This window comes from Triticum urartu, chromosome 4 (assembly GCF_003073215.2).
Source record: "Triticum urartu cultivar G1812 chromosome 4, Tu2.1, whole genome shotgun sequence".
Taxonomy (NCBI): Eukaryota; Viridiplantae; Streptophyta; class Magnoliopsida; order Poales; family Poaceae; genus Triticum; species Triticum urartu.
Window position 1 is genome coordinate 527,260,720 of NC_053025.1, and position 26,106 is coordinate 527,286,825.

The 26,106-nt window shown below is 38.8% G+C and overlaps 1 protein-coding gene and 1 non-coding gene across 2 annotated transcripts; one reads left to right on the forward strand and one right to left on the reverse strand.

Annotated features, from left to right (window-relative positions):
* Nucleotides 1–3,378: 3,378 nt before the first annotated feature.
* Nucleotides 3,379–3,451, reverse strand: TRNAR-CCU. Its single transcript has one exon. It is a non-coding gene; the product is annotated as a tRNA-Arg (tRNA).
* A 56-nt stretch (nucleotides 3,452–3,507) lies between these two features.
* LOC125552453 (AP-3 complex subunit sigma) lies at nucleotides 3,508–6,588 on the forward strand. The gene is made up of 7 exons (XM_048716005.1): nucleotides 3,508–3,665; nucleotides 3,882–3,924; nucleotides 4,009–4,070; nucleotides 4,424–4,520; nucleotides 4,985–5,055; nucleotides 5,985–6,076; nucleotides 6,166–6,588. The coding sequence occupies exons 1-7, from the start codon at nucleotides 3,597–3,599 to the stop codon at nucleotides 6,230–6,232; spliced, it is 501 nt and encodes a 166-aa protein (XP_048571962.1). The 5' UTR covers nucleotides 3,508–3,596; the 3' UTR covers nucleotides 6,233–6,588.
* Nucleotides 6,589–26,106: the final 19,518 nt, after the last annotated feature.

Genomic DNA, 26,106 nt, shown 5'->3' on the forward strand with positions numbered 1-26,106 from the left:
CCCATATATAAAGAAGTGGAGGAGGGGGAGGGACGGCCCTCTACTATGCCGCGCCCTAGGGAGTCCTACTCCCACCGGGAGTAGGATTCCCCCCTTTCCAAGTAGGAGTAGGAGAGAAGGAAGGGAAGGTGAGAAGAGAAGGAAGGAGGGGGCGTCGCCCCTCCCCCTAGTCCAATTCGGACCCGGCCTTGGGGGCGCGCGGACTGCCCTAGGCAGCCCCTCTCTCTTTCCCCTAAAGCCCAATATGGCCCATATACTCCCCGGGAGGTTCCGGTAACCTCCCGGTACTCCGAAAAATGCCCGAACTCATCCGGAACCATTCCGATGTCCAAACACAGGCTTCCAATATATCGATCTTTACGTATCGACCATTTCGAGACTCCTCGTCATGTCCGTGATCAAATCCGGGACTCCGAACTACCTTCGGTTCATCAAAACACATAAACTCATAATACCAATCGTCACCGAACGTTAAGCGTGCAGACCCTACGGGTTCGAGAACTATGTAGACATGACCGAGACACGTCTCCGGTCAATAACCAATAGCGGAACCTGGATGTTCATATTGGCTCTCACATATTCTACAAAGATCTTTATCGGTCAAACCGCATAACGATATACGGTGTTCCCTTTGTCATTGGTATGTTACTTGTCCGAGATTCGATCATCGGTATCTCAATACCTAGTTCAATCTCGTTACCGGCAAGTCTCTTTAGTCGTTCCGTAATGCTACATCCCGTAACTAACTCATTAGCTACATTGCTTGCAAGGCTTATATTGATGTGCATTACCGAGAGGGCCCAGAGATACCTCTCCGACAATCGGAGTGACAAATCCTAATCTCGATCTATGCCAACTCAACAAACACCATCGGAGACACCTGTATAGCACCTTTATAATCACCCAGTTAGGTTGTGATGTTTGGTAGCACACAAAGTGTTTCTCCGGTATTCGAGAGTTGCATGATCTCATAGTCATAGGAACATGTATAAGTTATGGAGAATGCAACAACAACAAACTAAACGATCGTCGTGCTAAGCTAACGGATGGGTCAAGTCAGTCACATCATTCTCTAATGATGTGAGCCTGTTAATCAAATGACAATTCATGTCTATGGTTAGGAAACATAACCATCATTGATTCAACGAGCTAGTCAAGTAGAGGCAAACTAGTGACACTCTGTTTGTCTATGTATTCACACATGTACTAATTTTCCGGTTAATACAATTCTAGCATGAATAATAAACATTTATCATGATATAAGGAAATATAAATAACAACTTTATTATTGCATCTAGGGCATATTTCCTTCAGTTGACTACAAGTAGACAAAAAAATCTTGCAAAACAAGGTGCATTCCTCGCGCGCGCGTGTGTGTGTGTGTTACAAAGCAAGGTGCAGTTCTCTCACGTCTGTCAATTCTCGTCACCGTCATCAAGTTTTGGAGTTCTAATAAATCATTGATTTGCCTCACAGAACAATCTTACAAAATAGATCCAAACAAGTCTTAGGGTTAACTACAAGTAGACAAAAAACTCTACAAAACGAGGTTTAGTTCTTGCATTTGTCAATTGTTACCACTGTCATCAAGATGTGGAGTCCCAGTGAGTCATAAATTTGCATGATCGAACGATCTTACAAAGGAGAGTGAAAATGTCTTAAGGTTAACTACAAGTAAAAAGAACTGTGCATTCCTTAAGGTTAAAACTAGCAAGCCATTGATTTGCCTCACCAAGTCATTGAATTTAGTAAGTCATTGATTTGCCTCATCGAATGATCTTACAAATAGATCAAAAAGATCTTAAGGTTAGCTGCAAGCAAACAAAAATCCCTACAAAACGAGGTGTAGTTCTTGCATGTGTCAATTTTTGTCACCTCATCACGTCAGTGGAGTTCTAGTGAGTCATCGATTTGCCTCATTGAACAATCTTATAAAATAGACAAAAAAAGTCTCAAGGTTAACTACAAGTAGAAAAAAACCCTACAACACGAGTAGAACAAAAGAACATAAATTTTGTCACCACATTAGGAGAAAAATGAGGTGCAGTTCTCGCGTTTGTTAATTCTCGCCAACGTCATCAAGTCATGGACTTCTAGGAAGTCACCAATTTGCCTCATCGAACGATCTTAGAAAATAGACTAAAAAATTTCTTAAGGTTAACAACAAATAGATAAAAAAACTAGAAAACAAGGTGTAGTTCTTGCTTTTGTCAATTCTCGTCGCCTCATCAAGTCAATGGAGTTCTAGTAAGTCATCGATTTGCCTCATCAAACAACAACAACAAAGCCTTTTAATAAAACAAGTTGAGGTAGGCAGTTGAGACTCATAAGATCTTGAAACTAACTCAATATTCTGGCACGTGGATAACTAATTTTCATGCATCCTTGTCCATGATTAGCTCTTTAATGATATTATAGTCCTTCATATCTCTCTTAGTGGACTCCTCACATGTCAAGTTTAGTCTATCCCGACCTCTCTTAACATTATCAGCACGCTTTAACCATCTGCTATGCACTAACGCTTCTAGTGGTCTGCGTTGTATATGCACAAATCATCTCAGACAATGTTGGTTTTTTTTCTTCATTCTAAAATCATCGAACAATCTTACAAAACAGACTGAAAAAGCCTCAAGGAAAAAAAAGGGTAGGCAAAAAAATCCTACAAAATGAGTAAATTTTTCTGCCACACTAGGAGAAAAATATAAATTGATCAAATAAAAACATTTAATAATGCTTTAACCGTCTGCCATGCTGACTCTTCTAGTGGTCTGCGTTGTATATGCACAAATCATCTCAGACCATGTTGAACAAATTTTCTTCATTCTGATTTTTTTCTCAATATAAAAGGACCTAAAGGGGCAGATCCAATTGATCTCGGCCGTAGAACTAAGTTAATCCAACGACCTAGACTGCTCCAATGGCGAGCGTTAAACATGTTTAACGTGCAATTAATATTATACCAAATATTGCACTAATCACAGATTAACACACAAATAATAGCATACCTAATATTCGCATGCAATTAATATATTTCTAAATATTAACGTGCGTTGCACGTGCGCATTTACTAGTTAAAAAAGAAGTGGGGATGAAGAGCCCCTCCACGTTGGTGATTATATTTTACAATTACGCAACACCAACTTCACCCCCTTCATGAACAATCTGACGATCAAAAAAGTCTGAAGGTTAACTACAAGTAGACACAAAAGACCCTACAAACGGTACAACAAAGAACATAAATTTGCTGCCACGCTAGGAGAAAAAAGTATAGGTTGGTCACACAAAAAATTGTATGAACGAATAGTCCTACAGAATAGACCGAAAAAAGTCTCAAGAAAAAGAAAAGTAGGCAAAAAATCCTACAAAACGATTAATGCACGCGCCAGGTAGGGGTCGAACCTACGACTTTCCGCTTAGGAAACGGACGCTCTATCCACTGAGCTACAGGCGCCTTTGTTGAAATAAAATCACTCGGCACCTTCATAAATGTAAATTCATCTATCGTCCCCAATCACAGCGGCTCTTCTCTTTAATGCCCCCTGCAAAGCTGTCGCGATCTGGTCGTTTCGCTCGCGTCCTCCTCCTCGTCGGCGGCCATGATCCAGGCGGTGATGGTTATCAGCACTCTGGGCAAGCCCCGCCTCCTCAAGTTCTACAATTTCCAGGTCCCGAACCTTCTCCAGTCGCCGCCCCTTCTTATTTCTCCTCACGCCCTTTCTCCAGTCTTCACCCATCCACCAGCTGCTCGGCCAATTTCCCCACCCAAATCCAGAACCGCTTCATCTTTAGATCTCCATGTGCTTGATGAAACGCCTTAGAGACTAAGCTCTGCACTTTGTTTTTGTCTGTTGTCCCGCTCACGGATTAATCGGTGGCTGCAGGATTCGGAGAAGCACCAGGAGCTGGTCCGCGGCGTCTTCCAGTGTATGTGTACACACGATTCGCTTTCCTTGTTCTTTCGCCCTCTGTATGGATGATGTGGTTGAGTTATGGAGCCTCTTCTTGCAGTGTTATCTGCGAGGCCCGAGGGTGTGAGCAATTTCGTCGAGGCCGATGCAATCTTTGGACCGGTAGTGAACCTTCTCCAGCTATCCTAGGCTAATCCGGTGGTAGTATATCTGATGCAAAAGGCAGAAAATGACAGCAATGTTTGAAATGTTTGTCAATCTGTATATAAACAGGCTAAACTACCATTAACTAGGTATGCAAATGCTCAGAAATCTTTTTGAAGGAGAGTGGCGAACAGCTATGTAGCGCGTGTTGCTGCAAACATTTGCTAATTGTAAAACTAAATTTGCCCCTAAGTTAACTTTGTGACGGAAAGTTGGAAACAACTGAATTATTAGGGTAGCCTTTTTCCATTTTACCTACAATGAACTGTGAGGGGGAAAAGACGTTTGATTTTCTTGTTTACAATTTGCAGGGAACGAGACTGGTCTACAAGCATTTGGCGACACTATACTTCGTCTTTGTCTTTGATAGCTCTGAGAATGAGCTTGCCATGCTCGACCTTGTACAAGGTAACCTAACTCCTTCCCACGGAATTGTTTCTTTCATTACTATAATTGATAGCTGTGTGCAATGGAAAAATGAGGCTCCATAGATTTGCATGAGGAACTAATGATGTTCAGTGTGTTACCATGCTTCGCATTATTTGAAATGTTTCGGTACAGAGTCTACTTCCTCCGGTGACTGTTTATCTCATTACTGTGGTTCTTTCAGTTCAGTATCCATACACTACTTGTTTACATTTTTGTATTCCGTATTCCCAGTGCAAAAATTCTTATTGTTGCTAAACACTTATGCACACCACTGCACTACTATCGGTTCTAAAAAAGTGTCACTGCACTACCACTACCACAAACATGCAGTCTTTTTTACATCTAGCGCTTGGTGAATTGTTCATCTTTTTTCTCCTCTGTTTGTCACTTTAAGATTCTTCTATGACCTCTTTGAAGAGATAAACTAACCTTCTTTGTCACAGTTTTTGTTGAAACATTGAATAGGTGCTTCAAGAATGTATGTGAGCTTGACATTGTATTTAACTTCAACAAGGTACAATGATTCTCTTTGTTTGGTATTTACTCTGGATAGTCACTGCTATAATAAATAAAGACCACAAAAACATTGGTGTTTTTTATCCTCGTTTGCAGCATGTAGCTTTTTGATACATGGGTCATAAAAATCATATGCAACTGCCCAAACAAATACTTGAATCTAACAAGACCTACAATGCTAGATTACTGCATATCTGTTTCATTTTCCACTACTGACCAAATTTTTACAGTTGGAATTCGAAGAAGCATTCTCCGACTTAAAAGTATATGTTGTTAAATCATGCTGGTGTTTCACTGAAGTTCTGTAGTACCTTGGTAGTGGGCACCTCAAACTTACAGAAGCATGTAGTATTTAGTTTACATCTCAACCAAAGATCAACATCACAATTGAAATGGTAACTTATAAATTCTATATAGATTAGGATAAACAAATAGGTATGAAATACCAAATCTTCTCGAGCTGTTAGACAACTTAACTGTAAGTGAGCATTAGTGTCCTGTAGTCCACCGGCAGTCTGGCAGAGAGCTTGAAGAAAAGTGTAGGAAGGGCCAATCCAATATAACATGCTAATGGACCTGTTAAAAGAGGATCGATAACTTTTTGTTAGTAAGCAATGCTGATAATCGATACTTGAGAACTTTTGGAATGGAAGGCTAGGGCCACCTTTCGCCCAGCATAAACTCTAAACCTGCTGGTGCCTATGATGCTACTGCTCTCCATGGCTCTATCCCCTTCTTTCTGTAGTGTCTACACCATATAACTGCTGGGAGTGCATATATGTAGAGATGCACACTCTTTCTGTTCAGAGTTCAGATCAAACACCAATGGTTCATCAACAGCCTTTTCTCATGTCATAGTGATGATCAATAATACTTCAAAATAACGACCATTCTTCTCTTGGTTCATTGTAATATGATGAATTGCAGCTTCACACAGTTTTGGATGAAATGATACTGGGAGGACAAGTGATTGAAACAAGTTCAGAGCAAATAATGAAATCTGTAGAAGAGATTGCGAGGTTTTTACTCCCTTCTGCATTCAACTGCCATATCATTTATTCACGTGCATGTGCAATTTCATAACAGTGATGCTTTCTACTTGACACAGGCTAGAGAAACAATCAAGCACAACTAGCCTCATACCAAAGTCAATATCGGAGCGTTTCAGCCGTTAAAATTTTCCGCTTGTGTTTCGGACCGACAGTTTTGGAGACTTGAGCAAATCAAATTGATGATCATATCTCCAATGGTCTTTCAGTTCGCTGAAGTCTTGAGCATCTGCCATTCAACATGAAAACCTATTGGCTGACGTGCACATCATATTGTCTCCCTCCCTAGAGTTGTTGTAAGTTGCAACCTGAAATGTGAAGCTGGCATGTCCAGTCTATACAGCTGTATGTGTAAACTTACAAGTACTACTCTAGTTATGTGGCTCTGTGACGGTGTGCAAATGTAGCAAGCCAGAGATTTATTTCTGACCACATTCCTATGGTGATACATGAGGTGTTTGAAGTCCTAAGTTATGCGTGCATTGCACATGAGAGTTTTTCTTTTACCTCTCTTGAGGGTGATGGGTGGGATATCTTTCCTTATATATAATAATAAAGCGATTATCGCTTCTGCCCGCCTGCTTACCGTCGTGGTAGTTTTACAGAAAAGTCCCTGTGTTTTATGATAATTGAACCCGCAGTCCTCTTTTAAGTGACTAATATGAGAAAACGTTTCGGTTTTACAAAAAGGCCCTTATATTTTCGAGTATCAACCCGTGATCCTTTTTTATGCGGGCCGACTACACACGCACGACGCTTGAGCGCACATTCAGATCGGGTCAACGCGGCCGGCTCGAGCGGCTGCGCGCGGCATGGCTGGGGAGGCGGATCCGGCGGCGGGCGACGAGGCGGGGGTCGCCGGTGATGAGGAGCAAGGCCGGAGCGTGGCTTCACGGGCGGATCCATGTCATCCGCGGCTCCTGGGCAGAAAGGAGCGAGGGAGGTGAGGGAGAGAAGAAGGGAGAAAGGACGGGCGGTGCTGCGCCCTAGACGGCAGCTCGCCGGAGCCGGGCGACGGCGGACGGGCGTTGTTTGCTTGGTATGGCGGTACCCCTCCCTCCAGTGGATTCCTCGCTCCTATTCCACGGCCAGCAGTGACGCATGTCCCTTTCCTCCTCAAATGCTCGCTCAAGGTGCTTCGCTCCTGAGCCCATGAGCCTCCATCTCTTCCACGGCAGCGACACAGGCCGCATCTTGAGCCTCCATCTCTTCCACGGCAAGCAGCATAATCAACATGTTTTCTATGGTTTTGTTTTCCCTGCCTCCATCTCTTCAATGGCAAGCAGCACAAGTTTAGCAGTGTAGATTTGGAAAGAAAGGAATTGCAGATCTGGAAAGGAGGAACAGGGTACTGAACTTTTATACATATGCATAAGGTACATCCCAATTAAGAAGATTTGTTTTTCTGTTCTGAACAAGATACTGAACTTGAGAAATTTGCCTTTCTGTTCTTATGTAGCAAATCTAGGAAGGAGGAACAGGGTACTGAACTTTTTTATATCTGCATAATCTACATCTGAAGTTAAGCAGTACACTGTTCTTTCTCCCTTCTTCTCTCCCTCACCTCCCTCGCTCCTTTCTGCCCTGGATCCACGGATGACATGGATCCGCCCGTGAAGCCACGCTCCAGCCTTGCTCCTCATCACCGGCGACCCCCGCCTCGTCGCCCGCCGCCGGATCCACCTCCCCAACCACGCAGCGCGCAGCCGCTCGAGCCGGCCGCGTTAACCCGATCTGAACGTGCGCTCAAGCGTCGTGCGTGTGTAGTCGGTCCGCATAAAAAAGGATCGCGGGTTGATACTCAAAAATATACGGGCCTTTTTGTAAAACCAAAACGTTTTCTCATATTAGTCACTTAAAAGAGGACTGCGGGTTCAATTATCATAAAACACAGGGACTTTTCTGCAAAACTAGCGCGACGGTTCGCTGACGGACAAAGCGATAATCGCTTTATCTTGCACGTGCAAGTGCACGTATAGACTATCATCAATTAATTACCAAGATAATAAAATTAGGCATGCAATGGGTGTCTTGACTAATATAAATATAAATACATTACAAGGCACTTAATGATAGACACAAAGGAAAAGAATCGATACATCTTTTTACGGTATCATTAGGAAACACGACATTTAGCGAGCCTGTGCAACTTTAGTGAGAACATAAATCACAAGGAATTAATAAATGAAGCAAACAATCAATCTCACAATAACAAGCATCGTGGATCAAGAAGCTTCTCATAGTGAGACTGTATCATGTCCAATAACTCATGGATAGCCTAGATCCTTAAGCTAGGAGAAAATAATATAAGTGGACGAAAAATGAAAAGATCTCAACATGTAGAAGCATGGCACATCCTAGAAAAATGGGAGACGTAAATCTACAAAAAAAAAACATTAACAAATAGATAAGATTGTAAGAAGAACATCATAAGTACTCCCTCCGTTTGAATGTTATTACATTCAATATGCGAGTATATCGGTTGTAATAACCGAAATTGCGTAGGAGCTCTCGGCGACCCCCCTCACTGTAATCTATCCCATCCACTAGCATTGGGATTCGCACTCACTATAACAGCGCCGTCGTATTCACTGCTTTCCAACTTTAGTATTCCTGTGCACAGTGTGGGTATATCACCCGAACAGTACAACGCGTTTTCTCCCATAGTCCAGAAAAATGCATCTCCTCCTGTCCTTCACCCCCTCTCATCCGCCAACATCCAACCACCCAGCTGAACTTAATGCACACGCTCCTCATTTCCTTGCAACGGCTCAATCCTTAGTACAACGGTCATCTTCCTCCTCTCCTCAGTTATAAACTTCTTGCAGCTTGCACATTCCGGCATATTGCATATCCACCATCTAGCTCTCTCACTTTCCTCCTCTCTTGTAAATGGTTCTCATTGGCATGTCAAGCTCAAGCACTCCCATGTCAAGCTCCAGCGCCCCCCTTGTTTCTCTTGAGGAGCAGCCACCACTTCCACTCATGGTTTGCCCTTTCTGCAACAATGGCATGGTTCAGTGGTGGGTCTCTCGCACGACAAACAATCCAGGCAAGCACTTTTACAAGTGCGAGCACGAGTGGGTATGTCATTTTATTTGTCATTTATTCAGTACCGTTTTGTTGCGCTCAATTCTGTTCTGTTCCATGAACCCATCTTCCTGTTTTCTTGATTGTTTGAAGACTCGTAAATGCAACTTTTGGAAATGGGAGGAGAACTACATCAACGTCATACGTGCCAAGTGGCCCAGGCTGTTCACTGTTGCATCCCGCGAAGACAGGAAATTCCACCGCATCATCATCGCCCTCCTCCTAGTCAATCTGCTTGCTCTTTTCTTTGTATGCTGCAAGGTGGCTTGAATGCGCCGTTATCTCTCCCGACTTGTGTCTGCAATTCAAGTTGTAGCCGCTTATGAATGAATCAATATGTTTTTATGTATCGTCCCTAACCACTTGTCATCCAATGTAATCATGTATCACAACTTGTACTCCCCTCAGATTTCGTAACCAGATGTATGTTTTAGTTTTTTCATTATCTACCTTCTCAGTTATTATTTCACTTAACTTATCCGTCCTAAATGTTTATAATTTACGTCCAAATGTTGGTCCACGTCACACCGTACCTCTTCGCAATAAATCAACTCCTACCCCTACTGTTCATTTCGTCCCCTAGTCAACGGTTCCCTGCCCAAAAGCCTGCTCCAACAGTCTTAATTGCCACTGTGTAACCATCAATACAACCGACCCGGTGCCCCCACACGCTTGCGTGCTCCCATTATAAACACCACCCCGCTGCACCAGTCCATTCCATTGCAAGCACACACATTTCGGTCCACCCATATCATACGCTACTCGATGCACTCTATGAGCTGGTTCTAACCCAACATCTGATATCTTCATCATTCAATCAAGGTATGTCTCAAGCAAGCGCCTATGTTTAGTCATGACAGTGGGCAACCAAAAGCCGGAACGTCTTAACTTTCGCAATATGTTCATTTTCCAGGATGTCATATTCACGTCCTAGTTCGTCACGCTTGCTCAAAGAGGTGCTAGATGCAGCTGACCAACTAGATGACAGCTCAGATTCGCACCCAGGAGGTCTAGCCCCAACATCACGCACTTCGGTAACAAAAGTTGTCTCTCTTGTTTCGTCTTTCGACGAGTACAAAAGATTTCTTGTTAATGAAATTGGTTGGGGAGGGATACTTAAGCTCCCAGCACTGGCTCGTCTTAACCTACGTTTTAGCAAGTGGTGCATGAGCCGTCTTGATGGCCCCTCCATGTCTGTAATCCTAAACGATCATAAAAGCATGCGTTTCTGGCCTGGAGATGTTCATAAAGTTTTTGGTGTGTCGTGTGGGCCCAAAAGCATTCTTGGTCCTGATGGACAATGCTCCGAAACAACTATCTAGTTCCTACGTTCTGTTCTAGGAATGCCAGAGAAAGGAAATCAGGTTCTTAAATCTGCTGAATCAAACCTCACTCGTCCTTTGTCCGAGCATAGTTCTAGTAATTTAGAAAAAGATTGTTTCAAGATGGATTTCGTTATTTTTGTAATCGGTCACCTTCTGGCTCCGTCTAACAAGCACGACACGTCAATAATTGACTACTGGGGAGCCATAGCCAACACTGACAGGATAGCTGACTTTGATTGGTGCAACTACGTACTGTCCGATCTGATTTCCGCATCACAAATAGTTCAAGCAGACATGCGCAATAACAAGGTCAAGACTCATCTTCAAGGATGTCACGTCTTCCTCCAGGTATCATCCCTAAATCTACATTTACAATTTTTACTTTCCGTATCTTATCAATTACATGCACTCCATTTTGAAGTATTATTCACATTATGCAGATTTTTGTCTTGGACAACCTTAATCTAGGAATAAACAACATCCCTCACGACACATATCCAAGAGTTGCCTCTTTCGACGATACCAAATTACGACGCATGATCTTGGCTACCACAAGTACAGACAAGTTGGCATGGGACTACTCTTGTGCTCCGGTACTAAAATTATTGCACTATATTTATATTTTATAATAATATCATCTCAACTATACAATTGACTGACAAATTTATCCATGCATCCACATGTTTCATATTACTACGTACAAATTCTTATTCATTTCAATTAACTTAAGAAACTGTTTTATATTATGTTTTTGCTTTTCCCATTTATAATACATAATTTACATCCAGTCGCAATCGTACTCATGGATTTGTATTCAAACTTTCTGATTTTTTTAGGTGATGTGCATCACATTTATATATACAAAATTTCCCACAACACCAAAATGTACTATTTCCAATGAAATATCACATAAGACTATTCAACTAAACTTCCTCATCATTACTTAACATCTTACAAAAAAGTTCAGACAAACAGCAACCCTACCTACGTACTAATAAAAATATGATTATATTATAAAACGCAGTCACATATATATATATATATATATATATATACCAAATTCGGCGAAATTTTACCTTTACAACGAATAATTAGTGAATGGTTTTAAAAATGAAACTCAACTTTTCTATTATGCAAACAACTGTTTTATTATCTATCCTCACAGTGCACTCTCAAATCAAGCTAAAAATAACGCACACGCTATTTCCAAACATTACCATAACTACAAATACTAATTAATCTACAATCTCGCGCCATGCTAATTACTAAACATTTTAAACCACTTCGTAACTAATTACATGTCCATACATTTGTACCATAATTAAAAGAGTGCGTTTTTGAACATTTTAAATAATTTAATAAAACCAACAACTTTCAAAAAGAGAACACCTTTTGAAACATACACATTTTCTTATACATGAACATATTTTTAAAGTGCAAACACTCTTTCAAACATAATTTTTCTTCACAAACCAAAACAACATTTTAAAGTTCGAACACTTTTTGTACAATGTCAAAAAATGTTTGCGTGTTGTACAAAAATGTGTCATAACCTTAAGACAATATACGTGACATGTGTTTCAAAAAGTGTATGCAAGCTTAAACATGGTGAACCATGAAAAAAACTGTTTGTGTAGTTTTATAAAATGTTTATTGTCATTAAGAAAATGTAACACATGTATTCCAAAATATATTACCATCTATTCAAACAAATTTCAAAAACATTTAATTTAAAAATCTCCATAATGTATTTGAAAATATCAAAAGTTTATCCATATTTAATTTGTGCGTTACAAATATATATTTGGTTTTGAAAATATAATACATGTGTGAAAAAGGAAAAAATGTAAATGAAATAAACTATGAAAAACAAATTAGTGCGCGTGCTGATTTCAGGGATTGAGAGTTCGGAGTTTCGTTACTGTGCTACTGGGCCGGCCCAATCCAGCAAATACTAGCGAAGTCCCCTCAATGTTTAAAATACACCTGGATTAGAGTTTTTAGTGTGCTGATTTCAGGGATTGAGAGTTTGGGCTTTGGTTCATAAATTTATAAACGATTTTTTCGTCCTTTTTTTTTACAATTTGGGTGGTGGAGCACCCTAGTGCTCCAAATCCGCTTCCCCTGTATACGATGGCATTTTACATTTCCCATGCATTTAAACATTTGTTTATGTACATGTCTGCAGATACGATCACCGCATGATAATTGTTACACAAGGAGTACATTTGACGTTGCCGCTGAAAATCATCCCCGGACAATGCCTCAACGTAATCAATCATCATGTTTACGTCCTATCATACCTCCCTCTCCTTCAATATCTCTGAAGACACCGCAATCTCCGTCGACCCCCACCGTGGGACATATCACCGTCAACGATTTTGCTAACTACATGAAGTCAAACTATCCTCATTTGGTTAGTGCTACATCTTTAACAATAGCGTTCATGTTTTTAATAAATGCAATACTAAAATTTAATAACTAATTTCATACTCCAGGTGTCATCAGATATTGGTATACTTCTAAGACGCAACAATGCCATTGTAACACGAGAAGCAACATCACTGCGCAGTTCAATTTTACAGGAGAACACGACATTTCTTGACAAACTAATGACAATTCTTTCTTCTAGTTGTATATGCTGCAGTATCAGGTCTCTGCCGTGTATAATGCAGAATTCACCTCCTATTAGCACAACACCTACATTTTTACCTATAAGTGGTCGTAAATTGGACATGTCCGATTCAGAAGGTTATTACTACATTCTTTTCGTACATGATTCAGAATTCCACGATTTGGCCAAACCGTGCATCCCTAACATATCATTTCTAAATTGATTAGGTGAAACCTCCTCCTCCACAAGCAAGGTTCCTTTGTTCAACCGAACTACAAAACATTGCGTACCACCCACGCAAACCAAGAAACGACCTAGAATGAACTCCCTTCAAGGTTTGTTGTTCTATCATTGCTTAACTTAAGATAATATATTGCATTTTATTTTTTAACCAATTAAAGTTTAAATTTCGCATGCACATGAATCGTCCTTCAATCAACAGCTACTTCCGCCGCACATACGTCATTTGTTACACCTACAAACAAGCCGTCCACACTACAGCTAGCAAAGACATGGGCCGACACAATTGCTTGTGGTGTTTTGATGCTAAATGATGACCACATCGTACCTGATGGAGCTGTAACGTTTGCCCAAATATCTCATCAGTTGCCTACAAAATCAGTAGCACGTCATATAAAGTATGCTACTGACCACTGGACATCACATGCTAATCAGCCAAAACTTAGTATTGACCGCCTTGCATCTCTTGAAGACTTCATGAACAGACTATCTGAAGATGTTGCTATGAGGTATGCGACTCTTTACATACATTTAAAACTTTATTCACGTCTTACTATACAACTTTAACTAACACAAGTACAATTCTAGGGCTTGGGTCAGACATGATTATCCAAGATTCATTTCAATCAGTGGATCTTCCATTAGAGATCAGTTAGTTGGTGATACACCACTAGACCATGAAGTATGCTCTTTAATCGTCAGGACTCTTGTTATAAATGATAGCATTTTCCTATACCCTTCAGATGATTTCTGGCGTATATTCTTCGAACCTGATTTATCGGTGAGTTCATATAACCATTCCATTTACCTAAATATTTATGGTATTTTATTGCTTACCTTTTATGCAGACATGTATTCTATCTGGTGAGAATCCATGGGAAGTACGCTCCATCCAGAACCAATTCCTATCTCAACATGGGTCCAGTCATCTATCGAATTGTAAACTGGTAATCTTATATTTTCATTACAATTTGTGCTTTTTTAGTAAGATACCAAATAACAGTTCCTATCCGTTCTTCACAGTTCATCATGACCGCAACGCTACAGACTGGATGGTGTGCTTACGCATGGGACATGCAACGGAAACTTATTCACATCCTAAATCCTTGTGCCGACTCATCCCAATATAGTTCTTTAAAGATCACCCATGATTGCATCGCCGACAAACTGCATGTTGGCCTTTACTCATGTTTATTCAAATTCTTCAATACATGGCACGTCGACTGCTTGAATTGGAAGAAAGTATATGATATACTTGCTTCAGATGTTTTCACCAGGTGTGTACTTATAAACCACGCCATCTGTTCCCGTACATCATCCTACGTGTCGGTGAACTACATTGATTTTTCTGAATTGTTCCTTTTTTTAACACATGGATGAATCTGGCATGGCTATGATTCAAATGGCCCGCTCATTCAACGGTGTTGGTGTTTCTGAAATGCTAAACAAGGTAATACAATATATACATTTCATGTTCTAAATACAAAATTAAAATTTTCTTTATTATACCTTGTTCTACAGCATTTTACAAATATATTTGCCGCCCCTATAATATTCACCTTTTTCCCCACCCTTTTAACTATTTTTCACAACCACGTATACTTGCGATGTTATAAATAAACAAGTTCTTTTTTCTTTAGTTTCCCTTGTGTCTGAAATGTGATGTTTTTAATTAACATGTTACATTTTTATGCCGTTAGCAATACCCAACACTAATTATGTTCCACATAAATATCAGGTGAATGTCAGGATGCAGAAAATCAATTTCGTTGGAGACATTGCCAAACTACCTGACAATACCGGAGATCCGCCTGTCGAGATTCAAGCGATCGTCGGCTAGACTAATTTAAATTTCTATTCCCCCGTGTGTTATGTTCATTTTCTTGTTTGTACAACTTCAATTCAATAAGCTACGACTTTTGAATGTAATATTTTCAAAATTTCAAAACTAACGTTCTATTTCACATATCCTTTCGGAAATCGTCATCCCTAACGTCCCTCTTAATGTTTAAAGATGTTTCACTCTATTACTTCATATAGAATTATCTCCTATGTCCAATATCCTTTAGCAAAATGTACTCTTTCCAAAATATTCTTCCTGCGGTCCTATAACTGATTTTGCCATTTTCAATTTTCATTACATTTCCTTCCAATTTCACCTCCGAATCAAGGCAATTGGATGAGCTGTCCTCATGATTTTATCCACTAAGTTCCCTTCGTCATTACGTAGCTATAGATCCTATGTTTTTTTGTCTTTTTTTTAATTATCATCTATAAATTATACACATGATCGGAAAATCCTTACATTTTTACTTCAATATAAGCTTAATGTCAGGATTGAATAAATCAATTGCGTTCGACACCTTGCCAAACTCCATGACAAAACCGGACAACCCCCATGTCGATCTACAAGCCATTCTCTGATAGACAAACTATAATTTCTTCTGTTCTATTTGTTCTGTTCAGCTATTACTTTATCACTTCGTTTCCATTTCGCATATCCTTACGATTTCGGCATTCAACACATTAAGACTACATATATCATTTCAATAAATTACGCATTCAACAAATTCACAATGTAGTATTCAGATTTTTTTATTTTATGCCGTCATATTGTTTTCTCACCTATATGCAATATCTTATCCACAAACTCCACTTATTCCAATATAATCTACTTGCGGTCCTACAAACTAGTTTCCCATTTTGAAATGATAATATAGTTATCTCCGTCCTTATGATGCTATTCTCACGCATTGTTAAATTTTATCTTCGTCCTTATGATGCTATTCATCGTTAATTTTTATCTTCACGAACAACATATATCATTTGCACCGTTTTCAGAATTATCATATTAGAATTATCTACATGCAAGAAAATTTCAGTCAACCACAATTTAGTCCTAATTTAACTTTCATTACTAATTCCTAATTATTCATAACCTACGTGCTTTCCACTTCTCACATATTTGCAACACTTCCCGTGTTGTCTTGTTAATAATCATTAAACGTGCTTCCATTCCGTAACCACTTAATCGCACAATTTTAAATCGACCAGCTAAATAGTTTAATTCATTTAATACATATAATACCGATTTCGGATTTTTCCAACTTACTCAATTTATTGCACGTACAATCTTATAAATATAGGTATGTGGCACAACAATTTACGACATTATTTTCATACCGCCCTACCAATTTACACTTATGGATACAACAACGATTATTACGATAAATTTCATCCACGTTATAGAATATTGATTTCACATTTTATCCTTATTCAAATATGCTAACTAATATGTACTAACATATTATTTTAATGTCTAAACTGTTATACAAATTAAACAGCAGTACCCACACCCGAATACTAAATTCTATTTTCTTGTTGTCCATTCATTCATGAAGACAATCCTTCCAATTCTTAATAACCCTAAAGAACGCTAACATCCATATTTTTATACACAAATGCCTATCACAATAATTCTAATAACTAATTTCTTTGGTAATCGGCGTCGTAGTCGCGGCGTATCTACTGTGCTTTTTTGCCGTCAGAAAACCTAATACAAACGATTTCATGTCCAACAGAACGCGATTCTTAAACGGTTTCCTTCAACAATTACTAAAAAGGATACAACACTATGATTTCCTTTTCCTTTCAATTCATAATAACCCGATACAAGGCGAACAAATAAAACACAACAACCTAATTTGAATACACAATTGCCAGTAACAATAATTATAATACCTTATTTCTTTGCTAATCGATGTCGTTGTTTCGTCGTATCTACCGTGCTTTTTTGCCTTTAGAAAACCGACTACAAACGATTTGAGGTTTCCTTGCACAATTACTAAAAATGATACAACACTATGATTTTATTTTCCTTTATAAAACTACATGCATGTAAAAAAACCATTCTTTTATTTCGAAAAAATATATACATGGAATAGTTAACCAAGCACATAACTCTGTATAATTACAAGTTCCATCATAGGCTTTAAAACATTGTTAAACAATTTATACAGATGTCCATTCTTTATTTTCCATTCTTATTATGTAATTGTATACAACATATTATACATTATTTTTTCAATCATAACAATATAATATACAAAGGAAAAATCTATAATTATCTATTCAATCCTGCATTGTTGATTTATTTAACTAGTTTTCTACTAAAGTTTTCCCTGTATATTCATAACAAATATTTCCAACCTAACAATTCCTATTTCCCTAAAAAAATTGAAACACAAATATTCTATATGTAGCAAAGCTATATGTAGCAAAACAAATAAGCATTCTACCCACTGATGATTCCTTCAACATCATATCCATAGTACTTGACAACCTGAATAGAACCGAATACATAGCAAGTACTTAATAACAGTCATCCACTTAAAAACATACAGACCGTTCGACATTGTCTTATAAAATACGTACTACGCGGGGATTAACAATACCATTGGAATGTACCGTTCTACCCAATAAAGTTGTTGACACATGAACATTTTTTCATGGCATGATTGTACTTGGGAGCCATGATCTGTTGCCCTCCATTCTCCCTAACCATTGCAGCACATGAAGCTTGAACAGCGCCACACAGTTCTGCAGTGCAAACAATAAGCATCAACAATCGATTCCAAACACAACAAAACATTACCAAACTCCCAAATAATATTATAAGTGATTTGTTCACTCACGGATTGGAAAATTCCCTTTTTTTGTTCACCATTAAAGCTCAACATGATTTGCAGAACAACGAATGCACTATCACCCCTGCCGCCACATTCGCAGTTTTGGTAATGCACTTCACCATGTAAGGACAAACAATAATGACAAACATAATATTTCTCCTGCTTACCTCTTCACACGGTCTTCAGTCGACCCACCATGACATTTAATTGTCCATTTTGATACATCCAGATGAAATCCAGGGTATACAGAATTTATCAATGAGGACATTCCCTTCAACAATACCATATAATCTTGGAAATGCCTTTTCTCCAAAGTTGTCCCTAATTGCCATGCGTGTGAAGGATCAAACACATGGCACACCCTGCTGGCCATATTTAGTACATACAGAATGTAGTACCCTTCTACAGTGAAGTGCGGAGCCATAACCTGCGGTTTTCAGATCTTAATATGTGAAGTAATAAGGAAATAACAAATTCCATGGGATTTTTTTCTAACACTCTTACCATCCTGCAAGTCCTCAAATCAAACTTTCCGTTCATACCGACCAAGCTAGCCGTTATATCAACATCATTCTTGAAAGGTTCACCAGCCAGCACTTTCCCCTGCGAAATTTTAGGTGCCACATGATGACATAACTCCATAAGGCGTACTGCAATTTCAGAATTATGTTCTAGATTGTTTTTTCTCACCGCAAAGCTGAGATGAAGAACTCTCTGCAGCCTTAACAACGAACCAGGAGCATAAAGCTTTTTATCCTCAGAATATACCAGCCTTCTAAAAATCTCAAATTGTCTAGTATTAACTTCTGCTCCTGGTTTCATCATTGCTTTAATTTTAGCTCCAGAAATCTTTAGTTCGTTTGGGAATGGGTGATCAATCCAACACCTGTCATAAGAACGTTTGGCACTGTCAAATTATTTTCACTTGTTTACGTATTGAGAATTTTACGGAAGTTGACTTACTAACCTCTTTAGTTCCATTCCTTTTGATTTCCGCAGTGCATCGTTACATGACTTCAGTACATCATTAGTTCTGATTATATAAGCTACAGATCCTGCTACAGCAGACTTTCCAGCAACCTTTTGACACTTACACACTGCAAAAACATTCACACAGGATTACAACAAAACATACATGTAATTTTGTTCGCCATAGAGGAAATATGATCCATCTAACCTTCAATTAGTCCATTTATTTGAGATATTGACTTCTGCTTGACACTATGTGGATCATCATCTAACATGATTCCACCTGAAGGATGTAGCTGCTCACCAGCTGTAACGCTTGCCGCAGGTAATCCAACATCTGATTTCATAAATATTTGTAAAAAAGGCACAACTACAATTAAGTTAAAAATTATATCAAACATAACAGCTATATCCTATTTACTTATTTATTTGTTAACCCACCCAAACTCTTAACCTTGACGGCCTCAAGCGCAAGTACATTGTATGTTTCGTCGATCTTAACAGTTTCACTCACAACGGTACATCGTTCATTGGTTCTTTCACCAACCAAAAAATTTTCTCTTTTTTTCGCCGGCCTCCTGGCATAGAATTTCAACACTAGAGCATTGTTTGAAATGTGTTAGCATTCTTTTCAACAAGCATCGCATACATTTTCAATGCGACATTGTATGAAAATAAACATGATATATTTCTCTAAATTGTTAAATAAATTAATCCTTTTAACTAGAAACTAAATACATTTCATATTCATGCATTTTCAAGCTATTATTTTTATTTTCATACAAAATATTCGTCCTAGTTAAAAGGATTAACCTGGTTGCGCCGTCTCATAGCGACCAGCATGTGTACCTCCAATAATATTCGTCCTAGTGCTAACAACTGCAGTTATTATTGTGCAATACAAATTAATTAAGCCCAACAAGTGCATATCAAGGTTTGTTCTACATCATTACAGGAAAATGCACTCTTACCATGCATCCCTGAATTTCCGATAACTGAACTTTCATCATGTGGCAAGACTGAATGTTCTGTTGAATGTACTGCTACTGTAATCTCCCCTGTACCTTGCCTCCTGGCACTAGCGCCGCTCCAGCCGGGCCCAAGCAAGCCTGCAAGTCAGTACACGCATCTATAAATGGGCATCCTGAAGAAAGTGTACACCATGTGCTTAGCTCAAAAAACACATCTGTTTTCATTCCAGCCAGTACCTCTGCTACCGTTTTCACATCATGGTCCTCATGAACACATACGGATCCTGTGAAGTATAAGATGAGTAAAATCAGCTATCATCCTACCCACTCCAGCTCATATAGGTTACCATATAAAGAAAGTTCAGCTATGCCAAATTTGTCAATGCTCGAATGTGCCTCACCTGTAACACTTGCCCCACCTTGATTATATTCATTAACCACCTTTGGGTTTTCGCTATCAAGAACCACACCTACACAGAGATTCAACAAGTCATAAATTGTATCCGAAATGCATACAAATCATCCTAAACTATATATTTTACCTTCTAGTAATCGAGTTTTCAACTTTGGCATCCCTGCACATTTCCCTACATTATGCAGCATGCACAGTCATTTGCTTGGGGTAAATAAAAATAAACAAAAAATTAATTTACAGCCAACATTCTCATTACCCTGTAAGGCTTTTCCTATTACGCCACCATAGTTTTTCAATCTTTTAGCCTATAGATACATTGTGCCATTTCATGCTGTTCTACCAGACTCCTTATTTTATCCACATCATTTGAATCAACCTTGGAAATAACCTGAGTGAACTCATCACTAGTTGAGTCTGCCTTCTCCTTAGAAGTCCTAAACAGATCTTTAATATACAGAAGAGCCTGGCCACACAAATATCTTACAATCAAATTAACAGTTTGAGATAACATATATAATCAACACAATTCACAATCTTTTTAAAACTCCACACCTCAGAGTGAATACAACCGCCCCCCGATGGTATGGCTGATTGAGATACTTTGACCTGCATCCATAGTAATTAAATATATATGGTGTTGTACTAAATAGAATTTGGAAAATTATTGCATAGAAACAATAATTATCTGCTTACCTTCAATACTTCAAACTTCATCTCCCCAGCTTCGACTAAGGTATCTGCCTCTATGAAAGCTCGCACAACTGATGAGGAGTATAGATTAACATGAGCTAATTGGGACGTGTCTAGGGTCAAAAACCCTGTATCCACAGAGCTGAAGTAGTGTATCTGTAACAACAACTTATTAGTGAACTGCAATCATATTGCCATTAAGCATAAATCGGTTCAAGATGAAACAAAATAATGTACTAAAGACATTACATCAGTGCCATTGATCATCGTACCTGCAGGATGGTTGGACAACCATAGAGACAAATAGATTTGTATCCGTTCATTTTCGCCTCTGCCAGGCTCATGGCACCTCTTATTATCTCCTCCAAAGCATATCTACCGTAGTTCCAATGATAAATCTTCGATGGATCGTCAACTAGCTGGTAAGCATCGGTTGGGACGTGGTTTCGACCATCCCCTGGTCCAAACACTGCAGCAACAGCAAGCATAGCACTCCCCAACTCCGTTTTCAGCCTCTGCCGTGCACTCATTGTCGAGTCAACCGGCTCTTGGAGTTTCTTAACTAGATCTCCGACAGTTAGCTCAGCTTCCATCGGCTCCATGCCCAGTAGTAACCTAGCCCTCACGCACTGCTGACCGCTTGGCCGTCCTACCTGCCTCTGAAGAGTAAGACCTCCTTTTCTTAAATCCATATAAGAAAAAATCTCAATCTCACCCAAGATTGACTTCACACCGCCTGAAAGCCTCATACTACTGTCGCTCGGATCGATTCTTTCCAGCAGAGAATGAGTGAAGGAGATAAAGTTCTTCCCAGTTTTTCCTAGCTTCAATATTCCTCCAAGGCCAATGGCACGAACTACTTGCTTCTGCTCTTCCCCCCATTTTTCCAAAGCCAAAGCAACTTCGTCAAGCGTGAAATTGCTCCTAACTATGCAACCATCGACAGTAACAGCATCCTTATGCTCTCCAATCAGATCATTTTTTATCTTGCGGCTAATCCACGAAGCCTGACTGCTTGAACCCGACCTATACTGCCCCCCTTCAGGTCCAACGTACCCATGGCCTCCTCTAAGCAAGTTTTGCATTGTATCCCTAACATATTTTGAAAGGAAACCAACCAACAGAAATCAATCGAAGAATAGAAGACAGGGGCCAAGGTTTAATCAAGATTTTTAAATAAAATTACCTTCAAAGACGATACGAAGCAACCGGATGAGTAGCACTCGCTCCCGGCGCTCCGGTTCTTCCTGAAGAGATAAGCTCCTCCTAGTCTCACCGGCTATCGTCTTCAAGTCTACACCAGCTGCCTTTATCCATCGGAGTGGTAATGTAGTACAGATGCAATCAATTTCGTGTGCAAAGTTTTCTCCCTGCCAAAACGTCGCCTCGCAATTGCGGGACAGAGCAGCACTTAATCCTTCCATGGTGTAGCCATGCAGAGGCTACAGCACGCCAGTTGTACATCCTACATTGCTAGAATAAACACTGTTACACACCATCTGATAGTTCTTTTATTCCATTCTATTGTTTTGCATGCAAACGCTAGCCTCTACTGCAGCCAAGTACGCGTACATCACACGCATACTGTCACGTCTGGCACACATTATTCACCGTGCACCCGCACCCATCACGTATGTGCCATGCGCATCTCAAGCGGGTCGCGTCGCACCCGAGGGGTCGCAGCACCCCTGTATACATGACCCGTCGTACGATACCCAGCTGTCAACCTACACCACGCGTGCCGTCGAACTCCATAAGGCCACACCACATGACCAAGCACAACCATGGTCAAACCAAAAGAGGATTTTCTTTCCCAATGCATCCGGACGGTCAAGAGACTTCCCATGGTTGTTCATGGAATGCAACTTAACGATGACAAATATACTTTTCAAAAATAGAATAATATTGTTTAACGATTACAAATACTTAACGCATTACATATAGTTTACTTCGTACATTGTTTATTTATTACATAATCTACCGATAAATATGTCTCAAAACCCGATGATACAGTCTGGTGCTTTGACCATGCTTGCTTCCATCCTGCAAACCAGCTGCAGAAGGTTCCTCTTTATTAGGTGCAAATCCATCTGCAAAATCACAAATTAAAAAATGGAAACTAATATTTGTAAGAGGCCGACAAATAACAAATGGAAATTAATATTTTTAAGAGTGAAGCGATATTATAAAATCATAACGAATTTTCCATACATTAAAATTTTCTTAACATACCTCATTAATCTTCTCACAAACAACATAGCCATCGAAACTCGTCATATAGTGCACCACATAGTAACCGCTCTGTAATCTGCATTACATTAAATTTAAAAAAAATCACATATGCAACCAAAAATTATATACGATATATATGTTGAAATGTACTCACATAGTTGCCATCGCATTCAAATTTGGATGGAAGATGTACTCCCACCCATTTGTGTCGATTTCAATCCCTTCAAAATAAGTCTTGAAGCACATCGCCAATCCGTTAATAAGTACCGAACATCTAGCTAAATGATGTTCCTCAACAGATATAGGCCCTAAGCAAGACCTTACTGGATCTAAAACATGAAGCTTCTTGCCGAAACGGTCAAATATATACAATACCCAACTCTTGTCATTCTCCTGGTACGGAGCAATCAGCTGTTCAAAACGTGATCTTATTTGAATTAGTCAAATTACATTTTCTAAACTGCATACCAATAAATTTTTTAAATCGTAACTCACCATTTTGCATGACTCCACGTCGTAGCCAATGTGCTCACCGACAAACAAGTCGTTTATTGCCTTCCTCAACCACGAGCTGGTCGTGTGCAGAATCGACCCCTATTAACCAAAATTATAAATTACTTTGATTCAATATTCTTAATTTTAATATAATAGTAAATATTAGTTTAATTTATATCCCACCGCAAACATTGGATGAAGATAGTGTCTCCAACGGCTCTTATCAACTGGTGAACACCATTTCGACTCATTCTCCCTGCTCATCCGGCAGAATAGATCAAATCCAACATAATTCATCCTACCACCAGGATTCAATAATTCAAATATTGCATTGCCATCTAGCTTCATCTCGGTAGGATTTTCTAGCTGGACCCATACCCTGTTTATTACCCTTAATTAGCCATTGTAATTGTACATTAATTATAAATGGAAATTTACCAGGACTTAAAATCATTGACTAACCTTGACTTTATTGTACGAGAACAATCTATTAAATTCTGGTAACCTAACTCCTCACCACCGCTTCCAAATGTTGGAAATTTCAGACCCATGTCGAAAGGAGATGTACCACATTTCAGATTTATTGTTTTTTCTTCACTAGTTCAATATCAAATTCATCATTGTCTTCATCTGAATATGAAGAAACAACACGTGGCCTTTTCCCTAAAAGAAACACATTTGTCCTCTTTAAGCAATATCTATTTGTATACAACTATGAATTAATTATGGATTGTTTTAAGTACATCATTACATTCCATGAATCAAATATAATAACATATAGCAAAAAATGTTCTTATAAATGTTCTTATATTGCGAGACGCAAAAATGAACCACAACAACGGCACATGCAATCCGACCACATGTAGATATTTGACAATTCCAACTACATTGTTTGGCCTACATTTATGTTATGTTTTTTGTTTATTATGTTTATAACCACTACATAATTCTCAATTAATTAATAATTAATATGCATTCGTCAAATTGAGATTTGTTCATCGATTCGCAAATATTTACGTGCTACAATAGAATGTGCTATGACACTAATGATAACATATTTGTTTAAATTTATTTTATTATCACGACATTAAAAAACTTAAATAATAATTTGTTACACCATTTCCCTAAAACAAATGCTGATTTCAAAAATATTTTCCTGTATTATTTTTATAGATCCAAGATCAAACTTACTAGTAGGGTCCGGTCTGTAAACAATATCTTCTTCTGAATTGCCCTCACTGTTCAATAAATCCATTCTGTTTGTACATATTTGAGCTTCCGTAGTTGACTCCAGTAATAAACATTTTTTATTCTCGCAATTTGGATTGTTAAGGTCGGGCACGGCAAAACCTGCATTTGTATATTTGTTATTTGCAAACGATATCTTAGTAATATAATATAATTAATAAACGGTATTTATTTCTTTCTGTGCAAATTACCTGAGCTTGATCCATATCTTATAAGATGACCTCTCCCTTTTATATTTTTTGGTGACAGTTTAGATTTCTTAACACTCTGCCCAACAAGATGCGCTTGTGATAAGATACTTGGTGTATGCCTAACGCCACCATGTCGATCAGCTACGAATTGTATTCATTGTTAGGGATGCAGCAGTAGCAAAATTAATGTAATTGCTTTAAATAAATTACTGAAAGATAATAAAATTAAAATTATAATCGCCCTATCACATTGACTCACTCACTACGTCCTATATATTAAATTTTTTTAACGTTCTTAAGACATAAAAAAAGTGTTACGTTGTGTTCTGTTTTTGGTTTCACACCTGATTCTCCATTGTCATCGTTTGCAAGTACATCGTCTTGCGCCGAGTCTAAATAATTTCCCATAGTAAAACGCAAACCTGTTTCCAAGTAACAATTTTAATATCACTTATTAGAATATTAACCAAAATTATTTCATCATAATGTTTTTTTCATGAACACAATCAAAATTTTCATATTATAAAATAAGCACAATTAACAATCAATTACCTGATATCATGGACGACATTTGATCAAAATTAGACTGCAATTTTTCAATGTGATCATTGTACCCATGGGATTTCAGGTAGGCCACCAGCTCTAATCTGTGCTTAGCAGCCTTCTGTATCATTAAAGCCTCGTGGTCAGCAACTCCCTCCGGAGTGACGACACCTAACGATGCACCGGTATCGTAGAAATCTCTGGTTTCATCATCCATGCTTTTCCGATATTCTTCGATCCTCTCAGAGATCCATGTTTTGGACTATGATTTTTTTCATGCAAAAATATA